This window comes from Thalassophryne amazonica, chromosome 7, assembly GCF_902500255.1.
Source record: "Thalassophryne amazonica chromosome 7, fThaAma1.1, whole genome shotgun sequence".
NCBI classification, from domain to species: domain Eukaryota; kingdom Metazoa; phylum Chordata; class Actinopteri; order Batrachoidiformes; family Batrachoididae; genus Thalassophryne; species Thalassophryne amazonica.
In genome coordinates, this window is record NC_047109.1 from 26,733,329 (window position 1) to 26,754,896 (window position 21,568).

The 21,568-nt window shown below is 40.6% G+C and overlaps 1 protein-coding gene across 1 annotated transcript in view; it reads right to left on the reverse strand.

The window, feature by feature from the left end:
• Positions 1-204: 204 nt before the first annotated feature.
• Positions 205-21,568, reverse strand: part of LOC117513406 (zinc finger protein 84-like) — a 48,050-nt gene continuing 26,686 nt past the window's right edge. The window contains exons 5-7 of the mRNA XM_034173591.1: positions 5,246-5,392; positions 4,981-5,164; positions 205-1,313 (exon numbers count right to left, since the gene is read on the reverse strand). Of these exons, the coding sequence (XP_034029482.1) occupies positions 220-1,313; positions 4,981-5,164; positions 5,246-5,392 (1,425 nt within the window). The 3' untranslated portion in view covers positions 205-219. The remainder of the gene's footprint in view (positions 1,314-4,980; positions 5,165-5,245; positions 5,393-21,568) is intronic.

The window sequence follows — 21,568 nt, forward strand, 5'->3', positions numbered from 1 at the left end:
TAAAGAATCGGACTGATAAGTGGAATCGATAACGGCATCGATATAGATAAAATCTTATCAATATCCATCCATACACATAATAGAGGTTTTTACATACAGTGCTGTGAAAAAATGTTTGCCCCCTTGACCCTTTACATCTTAGATTTTTATTAGGACATCAAAAAACAAAGCAAAAATTCAGGCCTTGTATATTCGCCTCGAGGAAAGGCCAGAAACCATCTAAGAGCCAGATGGTTTCTGGCCTGTATGAATTACCATGTGTCTGATCAGAACAATTTTTTGTCTAAAACTTTTACCACACTCAGAACAGCCAAATGGTTTCTCTCCCGTATGAATTCTTGTGTGTGTGATGAGATTGCTCTTTTGACCAAATCTTTTACCGCACTCACAACAGCTGAATGGTTTCTGTCCTGTATGAATTCTCATATGCATATTCAAATCGCACTTCTGTCCGTATCTTTTACCACACTCAGAACAGCCAAATGGTTTCTCGCCTGTATGAATTCTCATGTGTGTGATCAGGTTGTTTTTATGTCTAAATCTTTTACCGCACTCTGAACAGCCAAATGGTTTCTCTCCTGTGTGAATTCTCATGTGTGTGTTCAAATCACGCTTCTGTCCACATCCTTTACCACACTCAGGACAGATAAATGGTTTCTGTCCTGAATGAATTCTCATGTGTCTGATCAGACTGCTCTTTTGTACAAATCGTTTACCACACTCAGAACAGTTAAATGGCTTTTCACTTGCCTGCTTTCCTGTGTTTTGCTTTGAGTAGTTTGTGTGACCACGTGGTTTACCACTTTCATTGAAATGAAATGGTGTTTTAGCAACATTGCCCCTGTTATGAGTAACAGAATCGCTTTTTTTCAGCTCTCTGATCTGCTTCCATTCACAACTGTCATCAGTTTCAGTTTCAGAACTGTCTGAACTCCTACCACTGGCATCTGGTTGAAAAGGAGCATTTGCATCATGTTGTGGTCTTCCACAGTCCTCTCCATCAGATTGTGCTGTCAGTGTTCTGTGTACACTTGAGCTGCTGGCTGCAGTCTCAGCCTCAGAGCTCTCATCACTTTGGCTTTGATGAACCTGTGATGATTGTGATTTTTCATTATCGTTTTCAGTCTTCACTGGGACAGCAGTGAAAGGGAACTCCGTAATATCAGCCTCCTCCAGCTGGTGAAGGTACTGTCTCTGCTGACTTATCCAAAGTTTCTCTTGTTCCTCTTTAATGTCCTCCTGGTCAACACTCAGATTCCACTCCTGCTGTTCAGGGAGGATTTCGTCTTTAATCAGCAACAACTGCTGCATGTCTGCAAAGAATTAATGAAATACCACAATTTCATTAAAATAAAGATAAAGCTGCAGAGTGGAGAGTGTGACTTGACTACACTAAGTTATTGTACTGATGGAACTAGGACTGGGTATCGAAAACTGGTTCCTGTTGAGAATCGATAAGAAATGATTCAATCCACCAAGATCAACAGCCTTTTTGCTTAACAATTCCCTTATCGGTCCTTCAGTTCACATTACGCAGTAGCAGCCATTGTTTTTGAGGGTGTGTATCAGATTAGAGTGACTAACTGGGACTCTTGTCTTGTTGCAGGCAAGAAACGAAAATTGTTCTCCATTCTACACCGGAGTTTTACGTGATGGTTCTCTGGAATGAGCTGGACCCGCTTCGCTGGTGGGTAAGCTAAAGTTGTCCATCACGTAAAGGAAATAATAAAAATATCCTCTGTTTTTTTTTTTGTTTTTTTTGGATTAACTGCACAGCTCAAAATGCTGTGCATCTCTCTGCCGAGTAAAGCTGAAAAGATAGATTTCGGTCAGAATTAATAACTTCAAAGCAAATCACCATTTTAAATCAAATGACCCCTCTTTTCAAACAACATAGCTCTGAGTAACTGAACAACTCTGATCATTATGTATTCATTCTGCAGTCTGATTGCCATAGGTAGGAAGGACCTCCTGTGGCACTGTGTGGAGCACCTCGGTGGCCTCAGTCTTTTGCTGAAGGTGTTCTGACAGGACATCAGTGTGGCATGCAGGGGCTGGAAGGTGTTGTGATGGGTGGTGAGCAGTTTTCTCAACATCCTCCTCTCTGACACCTCCATCACAGACTCCAGTTCCACCCCCAGGACAGAGCCAACCCTCCTGATGAGCTGTTGAGTTTGTTCATGTCAGCTGCTTTCAGCCTGCTGCCCCAGCACACTGCAGCGTCAAAGGAAACGTTGGAGACCACTGAGTGACAAAACATCTGCAACATATTTCTGTATTCACTGAAAGATCTGAGCCTTCTGAGGAAGTACAGTTGGCTCTGACCGTTCTTGTACACAGTATCTGTGTTTACAATCTAGTCCAGTTTGTTGTCTATGTGGACACCCAGGTACTTGTAGTAGTCCACAATGTCCAACTCAGTTCCATTAATGGCAACTGGGTTTGGACGGGTCTTTCACCTTCCGAAGTCCACCACCAGCTACTTTGTATTAGATATGTTGAGCTGCAGGTGGTTGAGTCCACACCACTCTACAAACCTGTCCACCACACTGTTGGACTCAGCCTCCAGGTCAGCGCTGATGCACCCCACAATGGCAGTCCTGCTACCTGCAGAGGTTTTTCAGATGCGCAGTGAAGGCGGGTTGGACCGATTTTTAGGGTGGACCATTTGGTCTGCGACACCAGCACCTAAACAAGGCAGGTGATTAACAAAATTCTGTTTGCTGCCTGCACTGTAACATAGTGTTAAGTTTCACACATATCCCTGGGTGTGGCAAACCAAAGACAGCTGCTTTAGATCAGAGCCCTCTGCATGGCTGCGAACCCGTGCATCTGCTAAATGACGGAAACTGCAAAAGGCTGTGATTTGTCGCTTTTACATTTTCACTCTTTCCTCTCTCCTTGTATTTTAAATGTTTTTTCAGTGTGGCTGCTGATTACATTTCAATCATGGATCAAATATGTTTGGCAGAAAAGTCCACTAATATGACCAACTTGACAACACTGAGTTAGAAAAAGACACTCAAATGACCGGCAATTCATAGAGGTTGATGATTGTATAAAGAAGTGGAGCTCATTGAAGGGCTAATTAATCCAGAAAAAGCCACTGTTCCTGAGGTAAATTGCAATAAGACGCCAACCAATGTGACTAAGAATTTTAAAAGGGTCACGTGCACGTCGACGTTATTGCATAGCCAGAGTTACGGAGTTGCAGAAGCATAAATCAGGCTTTAGGATTTTAAGGTACCACTACACAGTGGACTTAAAAAGAGTGGCTCGACCAAATGTAATCTTTTTAATGCACATAATGTCTGGCGCCTACTTAAGTCAGGCGGTAATTTTTTCTGACAAAGTTTTGACCTGGCCATGAAATGAGGCAGGCCTCGATTCAAGGCCAGGTGTTTAATCAAGGAAATACGTAAGCATAATTGGTGCTGAGAATTCCCCGCAGATCGTTCAGCGCCTCCTGACAGTAACTACAGTAATCTGTTACATACATAAAGATTTTCTCAGTTTTACGCACAATGGATTTTGCCCATTTTATACATATAGCAGATTTTGTCCATTTTATAAATATAACGGATTTCGATTATAACGGACCTAAACGATAGTCAGTCTTCGCTGGTCCACCTGAATCCATTTTCTGCGAGTTTTACTGTATACAAGGTCTGTGAGAAAAGTATCGGACTTTTTTATTTTTTTCCGCTCCTCTTTCCATGAAAAAAAAACTCCTGTAACAGTGGAATGTGCCGTTCATTTCTAAACTGGACGCTGTCTTGATCCGGTGTGTCGTCTGACTAGCACAGGAATTGTGAAAAGACGTGGACATCATTTTGACATCAGCACTTTCTCAGCACATTAAGACAGACGTGCGGAGGAGTTCCGCGCGTCACGGTGGAGCCGCATGGCGCAAAGCAACGCCGTGATGAAACCTTCCAGGACATGTTCGGGCATGTCCAGCTCATGCACAATCACAATCGGATAATCCCACGACTGAAAAGCAACCGGAATCCATCTGAAATCCACCTGAAAGCCCTCCTGTGAGACCAACACGGAGGTGGTTTTGTGCCGTGTAATGAACGGCTCCGTGGCGCGTCCCTCCGCTTTTCTTTCCATGAAAAAAACTCCTGTAACAGTGGAATGTGCCGAAAAAGTGCTGATGTCCACGTCTCCTGCCTTTTTGTGAAAGTCAGACGAGGTCCCGGATCAACAAAGCCTTCACGTTGGAAATGATCTCGTTGTTTGAGCATGTCGATCGGCGCTGGGAGCGCTCTCAGCAGTTGTGGGCCGTCCTTAAAGTGGCAGTAACACTCCTTAATCTGTATAATCCCCATAAAATCGTCCCTGAAAGCCATATTAATTTTCTGAACGGTGTCCACCTGGAGGTCTCTCACAGTTTCTGGAAAAAAACTGATATAACAAAGCTCCAAATTGTTCAGACAAAGCCTGCTCACACAAAGCCTGCTCACAGGCGAATGACGCAACCGACAGGCGTGAAAAAACTCACGCATGCGCACGAAGGTTCAAGCTTGTCTGATGCAATCACACGTGATTCAAATCCATATGGTTTTGAAAAAAATAAAAAAGTCTGATACTTTTCTCACAGACCTCGTACATCCACTGCTTCATTTCTGGACTACAACATCCTTGTTTCACAAGAGGTAAAAAACAACAACAACAAAACCAAACTGTTCAAAACAAAACAGGTGATGTCAACAAGTGATTGTAATCATGATTGAGTTCAAAAGCAGTATCCACAAATGGTTGAATTTTTAAAGCACAAAGACAGGCAGAGGATCTGCAGTTTGTCAATAAATGCATGATAAAAATTCACAAGGATATACAATATACAAGCCTTTGATAATAATTCTTCCATTAATTTTCAAGCTTTGTTACATTGAGTTTACACCTTTACAATCTTTGAAATTTGTGCGTTACATTAACTCCATGTGTCATCAGTCTAAGTGTCAGAACTCTTACCATCAGTATCTGGTTGTAAATCTGACTCTCTGGCTGGTTGTGACCCTCCACAGTCCTCTCCATGAGCTTCTATTTTCAGTGTTCTGGGTTCAGTTGAGTTGTTGGAGTGAAGCTCCACTTCATTGCTCTCTTCTCTTTGACTTTGATGCAGCTGTGATGACTGTGGTTTTCCTTCATCTTCACTCTTCAAAGAGACAACAGTGAAAGGGAAATTAGTGGCATTAGCCTTATCCGGCCCATAACGCTGCTTCCCTTCCTGACTTACCCAGAGTTCCCCCTGCTCCTCTTTAATGTTTGGAAGCTCTGAGTCCTTTGGGGCCAGACTCTGATTCCATTCCTGCTGGTTAGGGGGAACATCATCTTTACTCACTAACAGCCGCTGCATCTCTGCAAGGAAAAATTTAAACAAATAAATTATGAACAACATTCATTTTAATTAAGATAAAGCAGTGTGTTGGTGTTTGTGTGAGTGACCTGACCTCAGCATGTTATTGTACTGAGGAATTCAAGTCAGACCTGGGACCATGTGTAGGTACAACAAGACAAACCATCACTCCATCACCACTCTAAAAAGGAGCCATTTAGGTGATATGTGGGCGTGTTCTTGATCTTTTCCTGTTGCTGAAGTCCTCAACACTGAGGCACGTGCACTCCAGATCATATTCAGGGAAGTGCACCATGTGGCCTTAGTGTTGTAGCTGATGTTACCTCACAGTCCAAGTGGTACTCCTCAGCTGAGTGTCAATAAGCAACCATTCATTTCACAGAAAGTCAACCAGTAGTACCCAAGGATCCTCCAAAGAGACAAAGGAACTAAGAAAATTAAGCCATTCCCTGATATGACCACATAGAGCCAAACATTCTGAATGGAATGTGGGAGTTCTTCTGCAATCAGACCCTGAAAGTTGCTGGGGATTGTAATGGTGTTGCCAGTCTCATATCTGAGGGTCCTCAGAATATCATTCAAAGTTCCAGGCTGTATAGAGAGCTAAGAAAAGAAAAACCTTGCTAACTATCTCTTGAACCTTGAAGTAAAGGAGATTCCATGATTAAATCACAGAGGGTGCCTGTATCTGAGATGCTTGATAGATCAAAGTGGGAGAAAAAAAGACGTGGGGCAGTAGAAACATGGGATAGTGATGGTGGTGGTGTGGGGTTGTCTCTGCTGTTCCTGGCGTTTCCGTTGATGTGTCTTGTCTTCTGTATGTACTACTTTGTCCATTTCAGCCTTGATGGATAAGCAGCCCTTCAGTGCTTCTGGTCCACCTCTATCTTTTGCCAATCATTGGGGTCGATGTCACACACTGTTGGGGTTCATTTCATGCAGTCCTTGAAGTGGTTTCGGAGACTCCTGATTTCCTGTAGCCTTCCGTCATTTTGGAGAAGATTTGTGTTAGGAGTTGGTCATTAGGCATCCTCTGCAGGTGACCAAGCCACCTCAGCTAGTGGTATTCAATCGTCATCACCACTGATGGCCATAAGGGCATCATTCAAGTGGGCTTTAGATTACAAAATTCTGGATGCTTCAGAGATACTGAAATTAAGGGACACGTTCCGCTGCTTCTGCATGAAGATGGTGAGTGGTATTTATGGAACATTGGGGGGAAGAATGCTAGTGTTTTGGTTTTCTTGATGTTGACAGAAAGAAATCAGATGTTTCATATGCTTGCGTAAAAGAGTCCATGATTTCTTGGAGACCCTCAGGCATGGTAGGGGCAGTATTGTTATCGGCAACTGGAGCTCAATGATGGCGGTTGTGGAAGTCTTGTGCTTGGCTTTGAGACCCTGGAGGTTGAACAAGCAGCTACTAAATCAACAAAACCAGATCGTAACTGTCATCAGGAAATCTGTAAGGTACATTGAGAAAAGAGTTGGTGTGAAAACACATCCGTGCTTCACACCAGAGTCAATAGGAAAGGGATCAGAAAGGGTTTTGTGGAAGCATACACAGCCTTGCCTGCCGTCATGGAGATCAGGTCGTTAAAGTGATGGGGACAACAATGGCTTTCTCAAGGTCGAAAAAGCTGAGGTACGAGGTCTGTTATTCCAGCTCCCAATTCAGATCAGGGAGACAGACACCCTCTCTACTTTTAAGATTAGGCTTAAAACTTTCCTTTTTGCTAAAGCTTATAGTTAGGGCTGGATCAGGTGACCCTGAACCATCCCTTAGTTATGCTGCTATAGACTTAAACTGCTGGGGGGTTCCCATGATGCACTGAGTGTTTCTTTCTCTTTTTGCTCTGTATGCACCACTCTGCATTTAATCATTAGTGATTGATCTCTGCTCTCTTCCACAGCATGTCTTTTTCCTGACTCTCTCCCCTCAGCCCCAACCAGTCCCAGCAGAAGACGGCCCCTCCCTGAGCCTGGTTCTGCTGGAGGTTTCTTCCTGTTAAAAGGGAGTTTTTCCTTCCCACTGTCACCAAGTGCTTGCTCACAGGCGTGAAAAAAATCACGCATGTGCACGAAGGTTCAAGATTGGCTCATGCAAGCACACGTGATTCAAATCCATCAGGTTTTTGAAAAAAATAAAAAGGTTGGATACTTTTCTAACAGACCTCGTATACTGGTTTCTGCTGTTCACGTTCCTTTTCCAGAAGCTGCAAAGACCATGCCGGTACCTCTATTGGGACGAAAGATGCTTTGTGAATTGGGGAAGGCAGTTTCAGCCAGGGTTGTGAGGCAATTCAGGAGGCTATGTGAGAGGATCTTCCCAGCAGCTGACAAAAGGAAGATTCTCCGGTAGTTATTACACATGGCTTGGTCGCCCTTTCTGAAGATGGTAACAATGATCTCATCTTTGAACTCAACAGGGACAGTTTGTGTTTCCCAGATCAGCAGGACGCTGTTGAAGGACTGATTTGCTGTACTTGTAAATTTCTGTGAAGACAGCGTCAGCATCAGGTGCCTTGTTGTTATGCATCTGGTTAACAGACACATTGAACTCTGCCAGGGTAGAGCGCTTGGCCCTCCATAGCTGCTGTGGAAAAGTCGGTTAATCATCTGTACATCCAAAAGAAGCCCCTGATGGCCTGCGCAGAAGTTTGTGAAAATGTTATCTCCACCACTGGCTGATGGCATAGTCATCTTTAAGGACAGTGTGGTTGTGGCAGCCTTCAGAAAAGTGGGAGCTATCCTGACTGGGACCAGGTGGTGCAGAGTTTATGTCAATGTGCATAGCCCGGAACTTCCTCAGGCCTTAGCCTGCCATTGCTGGTTTCTGCAGTTGGGCCCCAAGTTTCAATTTTAGTTGTTTGAAGAGGTCTTCTTTGGCCTTGGATTTCTTATATTTTCCCCAAGCAATACAAGCTTTGTTTTTAGTGCTGATCAGCTTCAGGATTTTTTGTTTGTTTGTTTGTTTTTGATGTCTTCAAACCAATCCTGGTGGTGTCTTTCGGGGAAGTTCATTTTAATTTCTTCTGTGCAGAGTGTCATTTTCAGATCTGTCCAATTGTTATCAGGAACGTCTTCAGTGAGACTGATGTTCTAGAGAGCAGCAGAAAGAGTCTGGCAGAAGTGACTTCTTACTTCTGGACTTTCAAGCTTCCTGAGATCGAGCTTGATCTTGGAATACTTTTAACAACTTTATCATACTGAGTGCGAATGTACTGAAAATTGAATTTTAATTCCTCAAAAGGTAAGTAGCTGCCAGAATCATGTAATTACTGTTTTGAACCAATATTTTCTCCATCCACTCAGTGAAAAACAAAGACTGACAGTAGTGTTCAGAATAATAGTAGTGCTATGTGGCTAAAAAAAGATTAATCCAGGTTTTGAGTATATTTCTTATTGTTACATGGGAAACAAGGTACCAGTAGATTCTGTAGATTCTCACAAATCCAACAAGACCAAGCATTCATGATATGCACACTCTTAAGGCTATGAAATTGGGCTATTAGTAAAAAAAGTAGAAAAGGGGAACCTGGAGATAAGCACTAGCACCAATGGGCCTCAGGGCGTACAGGGGGCTGACTTACTTACTTAATAATAATAATAATAATAATAATAATAATAATAACAATAATAATAAATTTTGTTTATAATGCACTTTACATTTTCAAAAAATCTCAAAGTGCTGCAGCAATTAAAAGGAAAGACTGATAAAAACAAACAAAAAGTAGGCAGATTATTAAAACAATCACTAGAACAATAGGGGAAGTAAAAATTCAAGATGTCAATTAAATCATTAGGTAAAAAGAAATGTTTTAAGGCCCTTTATAAAATATTCAATGGTTTGTGGCACCCTCAGATGAGGAGGCAGGGCATTCCACAGACGAGGGGCTGCGTGAAAGAAGGCATGGCCTCCTATGGTGCGGGATCGAGTCCTAGGAATTACAAGAAGATGGGTGTTGGAGGACCGAAGAGAACGTGCAGGACAGTGTGGGGTGAGGAGTTCTGGTACTTGTACAAGTACTATTAATTAATGGTACTTTAATTAATTAAACCTGCATGCCTTATTAGCTACAAAGCAGGGCTACTACTCTGACATGATTAGCAAAAAGAACCATACAGCAATTGACACTATGGCTACACTTTTTCATGGCCAGCCACATGGAAGCCACTCACTATTTACTGTTCAGGAATTATTTTGAAGAGAAAATACAGGATATTATATTATGTCACAGAAATCCTACTTTATAATCACACTTCAGTCATTCTTAAATTAACTCCTGTTGCATTTATAATAAACATTTGTATTTATTTACAGTGTCTGTTTTTCTGGTTGAAATGAGATATGAATAATCTACCAGACTTAAAAAAAAAAATGTACAAATTTCCACACATTTTATTTATCTAAAAATAAATGTCGAAGGTTCCTTATGATCTAAATCATATGATCTGAATCTGAAATAACAGATGGTTTTAATTTACAGATGAAGAAAGGTTTCTAAAGAACCTTTTTATTTATTGCTATTACTTTTTTTTTTTACAGCAATCAGAAATTTTGAGGTAAAAAAAAATTTGCAAGGATTTTTCTTCAGAAAACTGTTCTATAAATGAGCAGTCCTGTGACACGTTTCTGTTTTGTAGAGATCAGTGGTTTCTGCCGCTAGTCTTCTAGCCCAACTCGTCATTCCTATTCAACAGGGCTTGTCATCAGCCTGACAAGCGGCAATGTGCGCTCCTGTCACAAGCTTCGGTTGTGACAGGTAAACTTGATTGTATTTGTGCAAATATTTGCTCATTTTGAAATGGATGCTTGCAACACATTTCAAAAAAGTTGGGACGGGGCAACAAAAGACTGGAAAAGTTTATGAATGCTCAAAGAACACCTGTTTGGAACATTCCACAGGTGAACAGGTTAATTCTAAACAGGTGAGTGTCATGATTGGGTATAGAAGGAGCAACACCAAATGGCTCAGCGATTTACAAGCAAAGATGGGGCGAGGATCACAATTTTGTGAACAACTGGGGTATTGCATCATCTTTTCAACCTGGCCACAGGCAGTTGAGAGGGGTCATTTGGGTATTGCATCATCTTTTAAAACCTGGCTGGCATTATGAACAGGTAGGCCAGGTTGCCATCTTTTGGTGTATATATACCATAAAATATCTGGGAGCCAGATTGAATGAAGAATGATACGAAGTGGGCATCTGTTAGGGGACTGTATGTTACTTTTACATTAGAAAAGAAAACTAATTCTAAGGGGCAGGGAATGAGTATTTCACTTAGAAGTAAAAAAAAATTGTTGCAGACGTAAGCGAAAGCTTGCTTTCAATGTGTGTGGAAAATTTTTCGCTTTATTTTTTCCTTGCCTATTTTTGATTGTAAACCTTTATTACACTTATAAAACACAACAAAAACATATATATTCTGAAAGCACAGGTTGTCCTGAAAAAAGACATAAAACTTGAGTGTAGGATGCAGGGAGAGCTGTTAACAGCAATAATAAAACATTTATGGCAGGCGAGTGAACTGTCCAAAAAAATGCCCTCGGACCCCAGAGGGTTAATGATCTCAAAGCAGCTGGGACCACAGTCACTAATAAAACCACTGGTAATACACTGAGATGCAATGGTTTAAAATCCTGCAGTGCACGCAAGGTCCCTCTGCTCAAGAAGGCTCACGTCCAGGCCCACCTCAAGTTTGCCAATGAACAAATTAGAGACTGGGAGAAAGTGCTCTGGTCAGATGAGACCAAAATCGAGCTCTTTGACCTCAATTCAATTCGAGTGTTTGGAGGAAGAGAAATGCTGAATATGAACCCAAGAACACCCACCCCACCGTCAAGCATAGCGGTGGAAGCATTCTGCTTTGGGGGTGTTTCTCTTCTAAGGGGACAGGTCGACTTCACCGCATCGACGGGAAGATGAACGGGGTCATGTATTGCAAAATCTTGGGTGACAACCTCCTTGCCTCCGCCAGGACACTAAACATGAGTTGTGGATGGGTCTTCCAGCACAGCGACCCAAAACATACAGCCAAGGTAACAAAGGAGTGGCTCCATCAGAAGCATATCAAGGTCATGGAATGGCCTAGCCAGGCTCCTGACCTTAATCCTATAGAAAACTATGGAGAGAGCTGAAGCTTTGATTTTCCAAACGCCAGTCTCAAATCCTCAATGATTTGGAGATGGTCTGCAGAGAGTGGACTAAAATTACTCCTGATGTGTGTGCCAACCTAGTAAGCAACTACAAGAAACGTCTGACTGCTGTGCTTGCCAACAATGGTTCTGCCACCAAGTAATAAATCATGTTTTGCTCGGGGGTCAAATACAATGCAAATTAAAAAATTTTTTTCCATTCATATAATTTTCTCGATTTCTTTTTTTGATATTCTTTCTATCACTGTTACAATAAAGCTACCATAAAAATCATAGACTGTTTATGCTCTCCACAAAAAATTATGAAGTGGCTGAGCACTTGCCCAGAGGGTCAAATCATAAAGAGACCGGAGGCCTATTTTTGACATTCTACGATCATGTTCGATTTTCAAGAGTCAATAATTCAAATCCCTTCAAGTTATGACCACGTTTTACACACATATAACTAGTACGCCAGATATGTGTATTCTACAATATGAAGATTATCCATTGAATCCCTTCTTTAGTACAGCTCTTTGATATTTTCGAATTTTTTGCGAGAATGGACAATGCCATTTTTGTGATGCTACAGAATGAAAAATTAGCTCTGTATCCCATTTTTGAAATTTACTACTGTATCTGGGGTGCTCAAATAGGGTGTATTCCAAATTTGAGCTTTATATCTGCATTTTTTATCTGAGATAATGCCTTTTAAAAATGAAAGAAAGCCCAAAATGCATTCACGAGTGTAAAATAGGATTGTGGGTACCCTTATAAAAAAAAAAAAAAATTATATCTAAAAAAAACTACTTGGAATTAGAGATGGGTATTGATAAGATTTTATCGATATCGATGCCATTATCGATTCCGCTTATCAATCCGATTCCTTACCGATTCCCTTAGCGATACCTCTTGTGAATTTTCCGTGTACTAAAAGTAGGCTTTACAGGTTTTCTATGTCAACAACATTTTAAATTGGTCACTGGATCCTTGATCTCTGGACATAAATAAAAATAAATAAAATCTGTAGTTTTTGTCAAAAGAATTTCCTTTCAGATATTAATGGCATGGCTCTCCATACCTCTGAGCTGAGCTCAGTCGGATGCTGCACGTCAGCGCAGGACGTATCATTTTGGGAGGAAAAAATTTTTGATTTGTTTGTATTACAACAGGTGGAAAGAGGTGTCATTTGATTTAAACAGCGTTATTAATTCCGACTGGACTCTATCGTTCTAACTTGACTCGGCAGAGAGCAGCGCAGCGTTTGGAGCTGTGCGAACAGAACGGATGACGATTATCGTTTCTTTCTTGCAACAAGACAGGAGTCCCAGTTAGTGACTTTAATCCTCACAAAAGTGACTCACAATTGACATATTCAGGGATTAAAGTGGTGAAAAACAAAACAAAAAAAAATCTGAAACCCAAAATTACCCTACCAACACCACCTGCACGGAAATTTTGGAATTCTAGAAGCTCTGAAATGCAATCTGGGACTGTTCCAGACAATAAATTGCAGTGAGTGCAGCATCCATTTTGGTGAGAAAAAAAAACAACTTTCCTTATTCAAATTCACTCCAGTAGTATTCTGCCCTTACTAGGATGCAGCAGTCTTGGCAGATAGTTGTGGACGAAATCACACTGTTACATTTTAAGAAATTAACAAATTGAAAATATGGTTTGACTGAAACAAATTGTCATTAAACTTAAATAAGACAGGGATGAAGTGGAGGTGGAAGAGTCACTAGGTGTTCACAGGAAACATTTATTTATTTCTATATGTATTTATTTATTTTCATTGTTAGTTGGTTTTATCTTTTCTGTTCTGTTTTGTTTCATCGGGTTCTTTTTGTCTCTTTCTCTAAAATTGTATTGTAGCATTATTAGTTATTATGAGTTATTATTACTATTATTGTTGTTGCTATTATTATTAATATATGAATAAAATAAATTAAAAAAAATTACAATTTGACTCTTTTACGACAACGAATGCTGAGTCATTAATTATTATACAGAAAACAAATGCACACAAACGTGCTGAGATGTGAACAGCTTAACGCTAACTTTAACATTGAAAAAGCCATAGACATGCTAACGCGTTAGCATCGGCCCCGTTTTCAAGTTATGAAATACATCTATCGCACTGTTTTAGAAGACCATAACAGGTCGGTTTAACATAAAAAAGGTAAATATTACTCACAGATATATGCTCTTTTGGGTTTTAGCGCGGAAAAATTAAGATCATTGATTCAATTGGTTCAAAGTTCAAAGCAAAGCCGTGCTGCAGAAAAGTTGATTACAGACCTGCTGCAGGGTCTGTAATCAATGTAGAGAAATTATCATTTTCCTGACAAACACCCCCAAAAACAACGGCCACTCTGAAGGACCAATAAGGGAATCGTTAAGTAAAAAGGTTACTAATCAATCATCGATGATCGAATCATTTCTTAATGATACCCAAAAGGAACCGGTTCTCGATACCATCCCTACTTGGAATTAAGCAGAAATATTTTGCATGTGTTCATCAAACATATGTAGGTACTTGCAAAAAAAAAAAAAAAAAAATCATGAGAATCCGAGTCGGTGACCTGGGAGGCACCTGATGATATCATACGGAATGACCCAGGGAGGTTGGATGTTTTTAAGATTGAAGTCATAAAAGAATTTTCTTCGGCAGCACTATAATTTTATTTATTAGCCTTTAAACAGGGCATTCATAATATGGCATTGCCAATAAGATCAAAATGCATGCTGTCCGGAAAAAAAACAATATTTCCCCTGAAGGGAAAAATTTTAAACAAAAACATGGACTTGAACTACATTTGGTAGAGACCCATACAGTCTATGATAGTGACTACAGCAACGTCATAGATCATGTGGAGGCTTCCCCCGTTTGTGCAAGGAATGCTGGGGAGCACGTGGCGACAGCCAATCAGAGTAGAGAGGCACAGTGACATCAGTTCCAAACAAAATAAACCAAGACGGCAGAAAACAGTCCAAAACAGCGTATTTCTGTATAAATCTAATATGTTTATCATATTTTTTTAAGTTAGCAAAATAAACACTTCCAAATAAAAAAAAAATGCAGTTTTTGAAACCAGATAACACCTCTGAAGTGATTTACATGACATCTTACTGATGTTAACGTGCATGTCCCATGTACATGCATTATGCAACGTCAAAGGCCATTTCTGGTCATTTCAAGACCTCATGCATTTGCACACGCACTTCCTCTTGAATCTGAATTCAAATAAAAATAAAATATTAGTTATGAAACTCCCCATAGGGAAATATGTTCTCTTCATTAAAATGAGCTGTAATTTTGCAATGTTTCAAAAATAAACTTATAAGGCTTTGATTTCAGTAGAAACTAAATTTTGTCAGTTTGGTTTTTTTTTTATTTGAAAGGCCATACAGCTTTAAGGTTCTGTTATTATCATAGCAAATCCTTCATGGACTAGCACTTCCCTATCTGGCTGATCTAATTAAACCTTAGGCTATGTACTGGTCCCCGTTCTGCATGTGTTCAGGGCTACTGTGTGTTCCAAAGTTTAGAAACATGAGCAGGCCACAGAGCTTTCTCTTGCCATACACCTGTTCTGTGGAACAATTTGCCTGCTGAAATAAGAGTATGATTCTCTGGAGTCATTCAAATCCAGATTAAAATCCAGATTAAAGATCCCATCTGTTTTCCCTTTCATATAACTAACATATTAGTGTTGTACATATTTCTGTTTGTTTTTATGTTGCGTGATGTGCCAAGTCACACCACCTTCAATATTTTGTCTGTACAAATAATGTCATCTCATGAAGCCTCACTCTGAACAAATTTGAAATCACTGCACACAGTGTTGCTATTCAGCGGCCATCTCAGCACCAATTCATATAAAGCCTCAACTTTGTCATAAATTGGTGGTGTTGTCCATCTAAAATCGAATAATCACACTGATCTCATCTGGTGACAGTGATTCAACAGTGGATTGGTGCACTTTCGCTTTTAGGTTCGTATTTTGGAAGAAAATTGAAAAATTAACCAATTTCGTTTATGCTTTAAATGTTTGTGGGTGGAATAATGCGGTCGCTTGCGTCAAAAGGTTGGTTCGCTGTTCCCTGTGTTTGACTCAAACACAGCAGGCTGACCACGCCTCCTGCACTGAGGGGGCTGACCATAAGACTTGAGGGATGCAGTCTGTGGACATGAGCAGCGCAGCTTTCTGAAATGTTTGTGACTTATGGCCCAGTCACACGGCACTTAACGAAGGGTGACGAAGCCCTGACGAAACAAGAAATCTGGACTTTCGTTGACTGTCGTTGGCATCGTTTAACCTTAGCGCAGCTTCATTCCTGCAGCAGGCAGGAACGAAGCTCAGATCGTCAGGATTTTTAAACTGTTGAAAAATTTGAACAAAGGGCAACGAAAACCTCAGTTCGTCTGTGTTTCGTTTTGCTGTCGTTCTTGACGTTTTTTAATCATTTGTGTAGTTTTTGTAACGTTATTGTTTAATTTGACTTCGTTGTAGCAGCTGAACATTTTCACACTGTGCAGAAGCCGGTTTGTGAACGCTGAGGCTGCTGCTGCGTTCAAGTACCGTCGGAAATAACAGGGCAAACTCAGCCTGCTTGCTTGGATTTTTTTATCTGTGTGGGGGGGCAGCTTCAATGGGCTCAGGCACATTACAGAGGCCAGAATTAATCTTTTGTGTGGATAGAATTAATTATTTTGCCACAAGCAACTGCTGAATTTGAAACAACGAAAAAGTTGTGTAATTTCCAACGGTACTTTAATGCAGCATCAGCGGCAGTAGGAGCTGCTCCGTGCGCTTATTATTTCGTATTAAATATAACAATCTGAGTATAGTAATGACAATCCAGTCCTTCTGTACATGTGGCAACAGGCAGATGAATCAAAAATTATGATATAAAGAGCTGTTCTGGAAGGAAGAATTCACGTTGTGGATCAGTGATCAGCTGGTGGAATAACCGAGCATGTGAGTCAATGCCCGCGTTCACATGCACTGAGACTGAAACTCCTTTGACCTGAGTATCCCACTGTAAACATGGGAGACACTTTTTTAGAGTTTCAGTCTTTTGTTCATGGTAATGAGTCATTCACGTCATCAAGGGAGCCATCAGAAAGGCATCCATCCCATCATTAGAGGGACAGCTGTCCTGTCATTAGGTGTGCTAACACCTAGCACAATAGTTGCTAATTAGAGCTATTGTTTAGTCACTAGCCTATAGCAGTCTGCCTCTCAGTAGGAGGGGTCTGGTTAGGTTTAAAACTCCAGCTTTTGTTGGCTTCTGTTTTATTCTTCTCTACAAGAGTCAGACAGAAGTCAGACTTCCAGAGCAAGAATTTTAGCTGAGGAAACTTCTGCGATTTGAAGCTAAACGTCCTTGCGTCAAGCAACCCAGTCCAGTCGAAGATTCAAGCTTCTCTACTAATCTCAACAGTTGTGGTGTGGACAAGGGACTCTGAAGCAGCCTCAGACAGCAGGATGATATGCTCTGTGACTGCTTGTGCCACTTTAAATCAGCGGTATGCAGTTGCGTTGCAAGGTATGTATTTATTCTTTGTAGCTTAGTTTGTCCAAGCTGGTTTACACTTATTGGATGTATTTTGAACATGGGGTGCACCTGTTAGAGTGCAAGTGTTAGAATGGCTGACTGTAAATCTCTTCAAAATAAAGCAAAAAATAATAATAATACAGATGTGACTATATGCAGTAGGGGCGATTCAACCACCAGAAGCAGTGGTTGACTGCAGTCCAACTAAAGATGTAGAGATGCTCCATGGTCTGGGGCAGAGAAAAGAGCAAAGCCACATATGAGACAAAAATGAGCTCTTAAATTGTGGCTTTGTAAAAATTCAGTGTAGCTGAACAATCCTTGATTTTGCCATCATGAGACACAGTTTGGGTAGTACAGTGACTTAGTGGTTAGCACTGTTGCCTCACAGCAAGAAGGTCATGGGATCGATTCCCACATGTGGCCTTTCTGTGTGGAGTTTGTATGTTCTCTCCACATTTGTGTGGGTTCTCTCCAGGTGCTTCGGTTTCTTCCCACATCCAAAGACATGCAGGTTAGGTGAATTTGAAACTTTAAATTCTCCATAGGTGTAAATGTTTTTATGTTTATATGTGTCCATGTGACAGACTGTCATCCTGTCCAGAGTGTAACCCGCCTCACGACCTATGACTGCTGGGACAGGCTCCAGCCCCCCATGACCCTTAATTGGAGTAAGCGACTGAAGATGACTGAGTGAAACACAGTTTGTGTTAAATAGCTCTGATGTAAACTACTACTTCTTTGACTGCTTTCATTAGGAGTCACCACGGCAGCTCAATCATTTGCATCTTACTGTCCTCTGCATCTTCATGTCACACTAAGACCTGCATGTCCTCCCTCAGCACATCCACAAACCTTCTGTCTGGTGGCTCCATCCTTAGCATCCTTCTCCCTATGTACCCTATGTCCAAACCATCTCAATCTCACCTGTCTGACTTTAACTGTCCCACCTGAGCTGTCCCTCTGTGTTTATTCCTCCCACCCGTCCTCGTCACTCCCAAACACAATCGCAGCTTCTCCAGTTCTGCCTCCTGTCTTTTGTTCGTGCCACCGTTTCTAAGCCATACAACGTTTGATGTGTCGCAGTTTGTCTAAAATAAAGTTTAAGTAAACAAACCTGTTGTGTTTCAGCGAACGTCAGTCTTGAAAACAGCATCCAGCACTTTTACTTATTTCTTCTCTTCTTGTAAACCCTGCGATGTTTTATGTTTTTCTTCATTAACAGAAGTAAGCCGCTGTTTTTAAAAACAAAACAAAAAAAACCTCAGCTGTTGGGACTTTTTGTTCTAAGTTCGTCTTTTCGTTTTCTTCCAGTTTATTGTCAATTTGTGCGGCCGTATAGCGCTTTACGAAATATATTAAAGACTTACAGTGACGTTTAATCAGTCCCAAGAAGATTTTTCAAGGTTTCCAGCTAACGAGCTGCAGCTTCTGAAGCTAACGGGAAACCACTCGTCTGTCTTTTTAGGAGACTGACACCGAGCGTTAAGGTGGATTACTGACACCTTGTGGCTGGAGGGGGGATATGAAACGAAAGCGGCTGTGAGCGTTTTCTGCTAAATGTTTCAACAATTCCAATTTGTGTGTTTTACATGCCTGTTCTCGTGAAATCATCAACATACTGAAGGAATACACTCCCACCTGGCGGATATGAAAGCTCTCCAGATTCCCTTTCAGTGCTCAGTTTAAAGAGTCAGACCCTTTCAATGCCAATTGTGTCCACTTTATTTATTTTTTTTTTTGAAAGGAAATTAGAAACTGGCATTTTGGATCTCTGTGCACTAGAACACAGAAGGAAAGATTTACATTGTCGACCAGTTATGGAACTTGAGAAATATTTGCTTTTGGATTTGTAATGCTGGTGTTCAAGCAAGGACTTAGTCCATGGGCCAAGCAGGTTTTCAGTGCCACTTGAGATAATAAAACAACACTTACAATCCAGCCTCAGTGTACCATGGCCAACACAAAAAAATGTAGTACAGCCATCCCAGGGTGGAAGCTGTGGCCACATGGGGGAGGGGGGTCAATGAAGAATTACATAGAGGTAAAAAAAAATGCTCCAAACATGTTGAAAACTGTACCATATTATTTGTCTGATCATATAATTCCAAAAAGGTATATTTGGACTGTCTATGACTGAATGTTCTGTAGTAATAGGGTAAAAACAACAAAAATGGTGACAAAGGTCAGTTTAGCTTGTATAGGGGTCAAACGTTAGTCATTCCAATTTCAGTAAAAAAAAAAAAAATGATGCAAATTATTGTTTGGGTTAATAGGGTTCTAAAAAGAAAAGTTTGCACCATCTGTCATGCTTAGTTACCATGTTACTGGGTAACATATGTCACATGTCCTAGAATCCAATGGATGTCGACCTTGTTTGACCTTTACTTTGGAGACCAAACATTCAGCGCAGTCAAAACTATTCCATTTATTAATCCTTTTATTTCAACCAGTAATTTGCATCACACCTCATGCCCCATGACTGTTGGAATAGGGTCCAGCCCCCTGTGATTGGACTAAGGAGGCACGGAAGATGAATGTATGAATAATTGTGGGGGTAGGAACACAGGTGTTGGCCACCCTTCATGAAATTTCCTGTTTCTTTTATAATGGCCATATATACTGGTTAGCGGTCTAGCGCCATTAGTTTGGATATTTGCTTTACAGACACTCCATTTACCTATCTATACCTATCTCTGCAGAGATCAGGTATTAAAGAATATGATATTTCTGTTTACAGTTATTAATTTTGCCAACAGAGCTGTTTCATGTAAATTTTTTTCTTCAAAATAGTACAGAGTGTAATAAGATGTAAATGTTCACGCAGTATTGTCATCCTGCAGCATATCTGTTTATAGTAATATTTATAGTATATAGTAATTATAGTAGTTATAGTAATATACAGACCTGTATATCACACTTTGTGTAGGTCACCATCTGTACACAGTAAATTTACCATTGTAAAACCAACACTGACAGTGTTAAATTAACGCTGCCACTGTACATATGGTCCTACTCTGGCCAGAGTGGGGCCATATGTTTACTGTCAGTGTTAATTTCACACTGGTGATTTTACTGTGTAGCATTCCAGCTGTTGAAGAACCTGCTGGAAACTCTGCCATGTTGAGCAAGGCACTACTATTTGGTTCAAAGAGTGCATTTATTAATGAACAATTCCAGCCTTTCTCTCTTATGTCTAGATTGCTGTGCATCACATTTTTGTGTATGTCAAGCAGAACCAGCAATTGGATGGAATGTTGTTTGTATTTAAGGAAGTGTACTTGGCCTTTAGAGCTTTCACATACACAGATGTGAATAAAAGTGATTTTCTTGTGTGCTGCAGGTCTGAAGTGAAGCATACCACTCAGTAACCATGGGAAAACAAAAGCCTTCAGCTGTTGCCCTCAGAAAAAAAGGTGTTCCTGGAAGAATATAGCTACAACAACTCAACAGAAAAACCCAGGAATTAGTGCAGAACAAAGGAAATAATGGCAGACACAAGAGGATCATTTTGAGTAAGAAAAAAGTGTGTTGCAGAATTCTAAAAGAAACAGATGAGCACAAAAGAAGGCAGAGAGAAAATGAGGCCTCAGAGGCAGATGTGGCAGAAAACATGGTTGGAAAAACTGAGCAGACAGAAGAAACAAGTTCTCAAGTAGGAATGTACAACCCCAATTCCATTGAAGTCGGGGCATTGTGTGAAATGTAAATAAAAACAGAATACAATGATTTGCAAATCCTCTTCAACCTATATTCAATTGGATACACCACACAGACAAGATATTTAATGTTCAAACTGATAGACTTTTTTGTTTTTGTGCAAATATTTGCTCAATTTGAAATGGATGCCTGCAACATATTTCAAAAAAGCTGGAACAGGGGCAACAAAAGACTGGGAAAGTTGATGAATGCTCAATGAACACCTGTTTGGAACATTCCACAGGTGAACAGGTTAATTGGAAACAGGTGAGTTTCATGATTGGGTATAAAAGGAGCATCCCCAAAAGGCTTAGCCATTCACAAGTAAAGATGGAGCAAGGATCACCACTGTGTGAACAACTGTGTGAAAAAATAGTCCAACAGTTTAAGAACAAGCTTATGCTTCCTCACAGTGCAAGTGATACTACGCATCTAAAGCCTGGTTCACATAGCAAGATTTTAAAATTATCTGTAGGTTTCCAAAACCTGAGAGACCACACACGGAGATAAAAAAAAATCATAGATCTAACAGTTTTGGTTGTCCAGTGTGTGTTGTGCAGCCAGATGGTGAAGACAACACACCACACATGAACAGATTTCACACAGGAACATTCCCAGTTCAGACAAGAAATCTGGAAAAATCTTGAACGATTAAACATGACTTCAGAATAAACAAAAGGAGATAGTTTGTGGACTATTTACAACAGAGGAAAAAATGATACAAAAAGAAAAAGAAAAGGTGATCTTTAAAGGAGTGGAGACCATTGGACTTTCTGGTAACAGCCATTTTAATTTTAGAT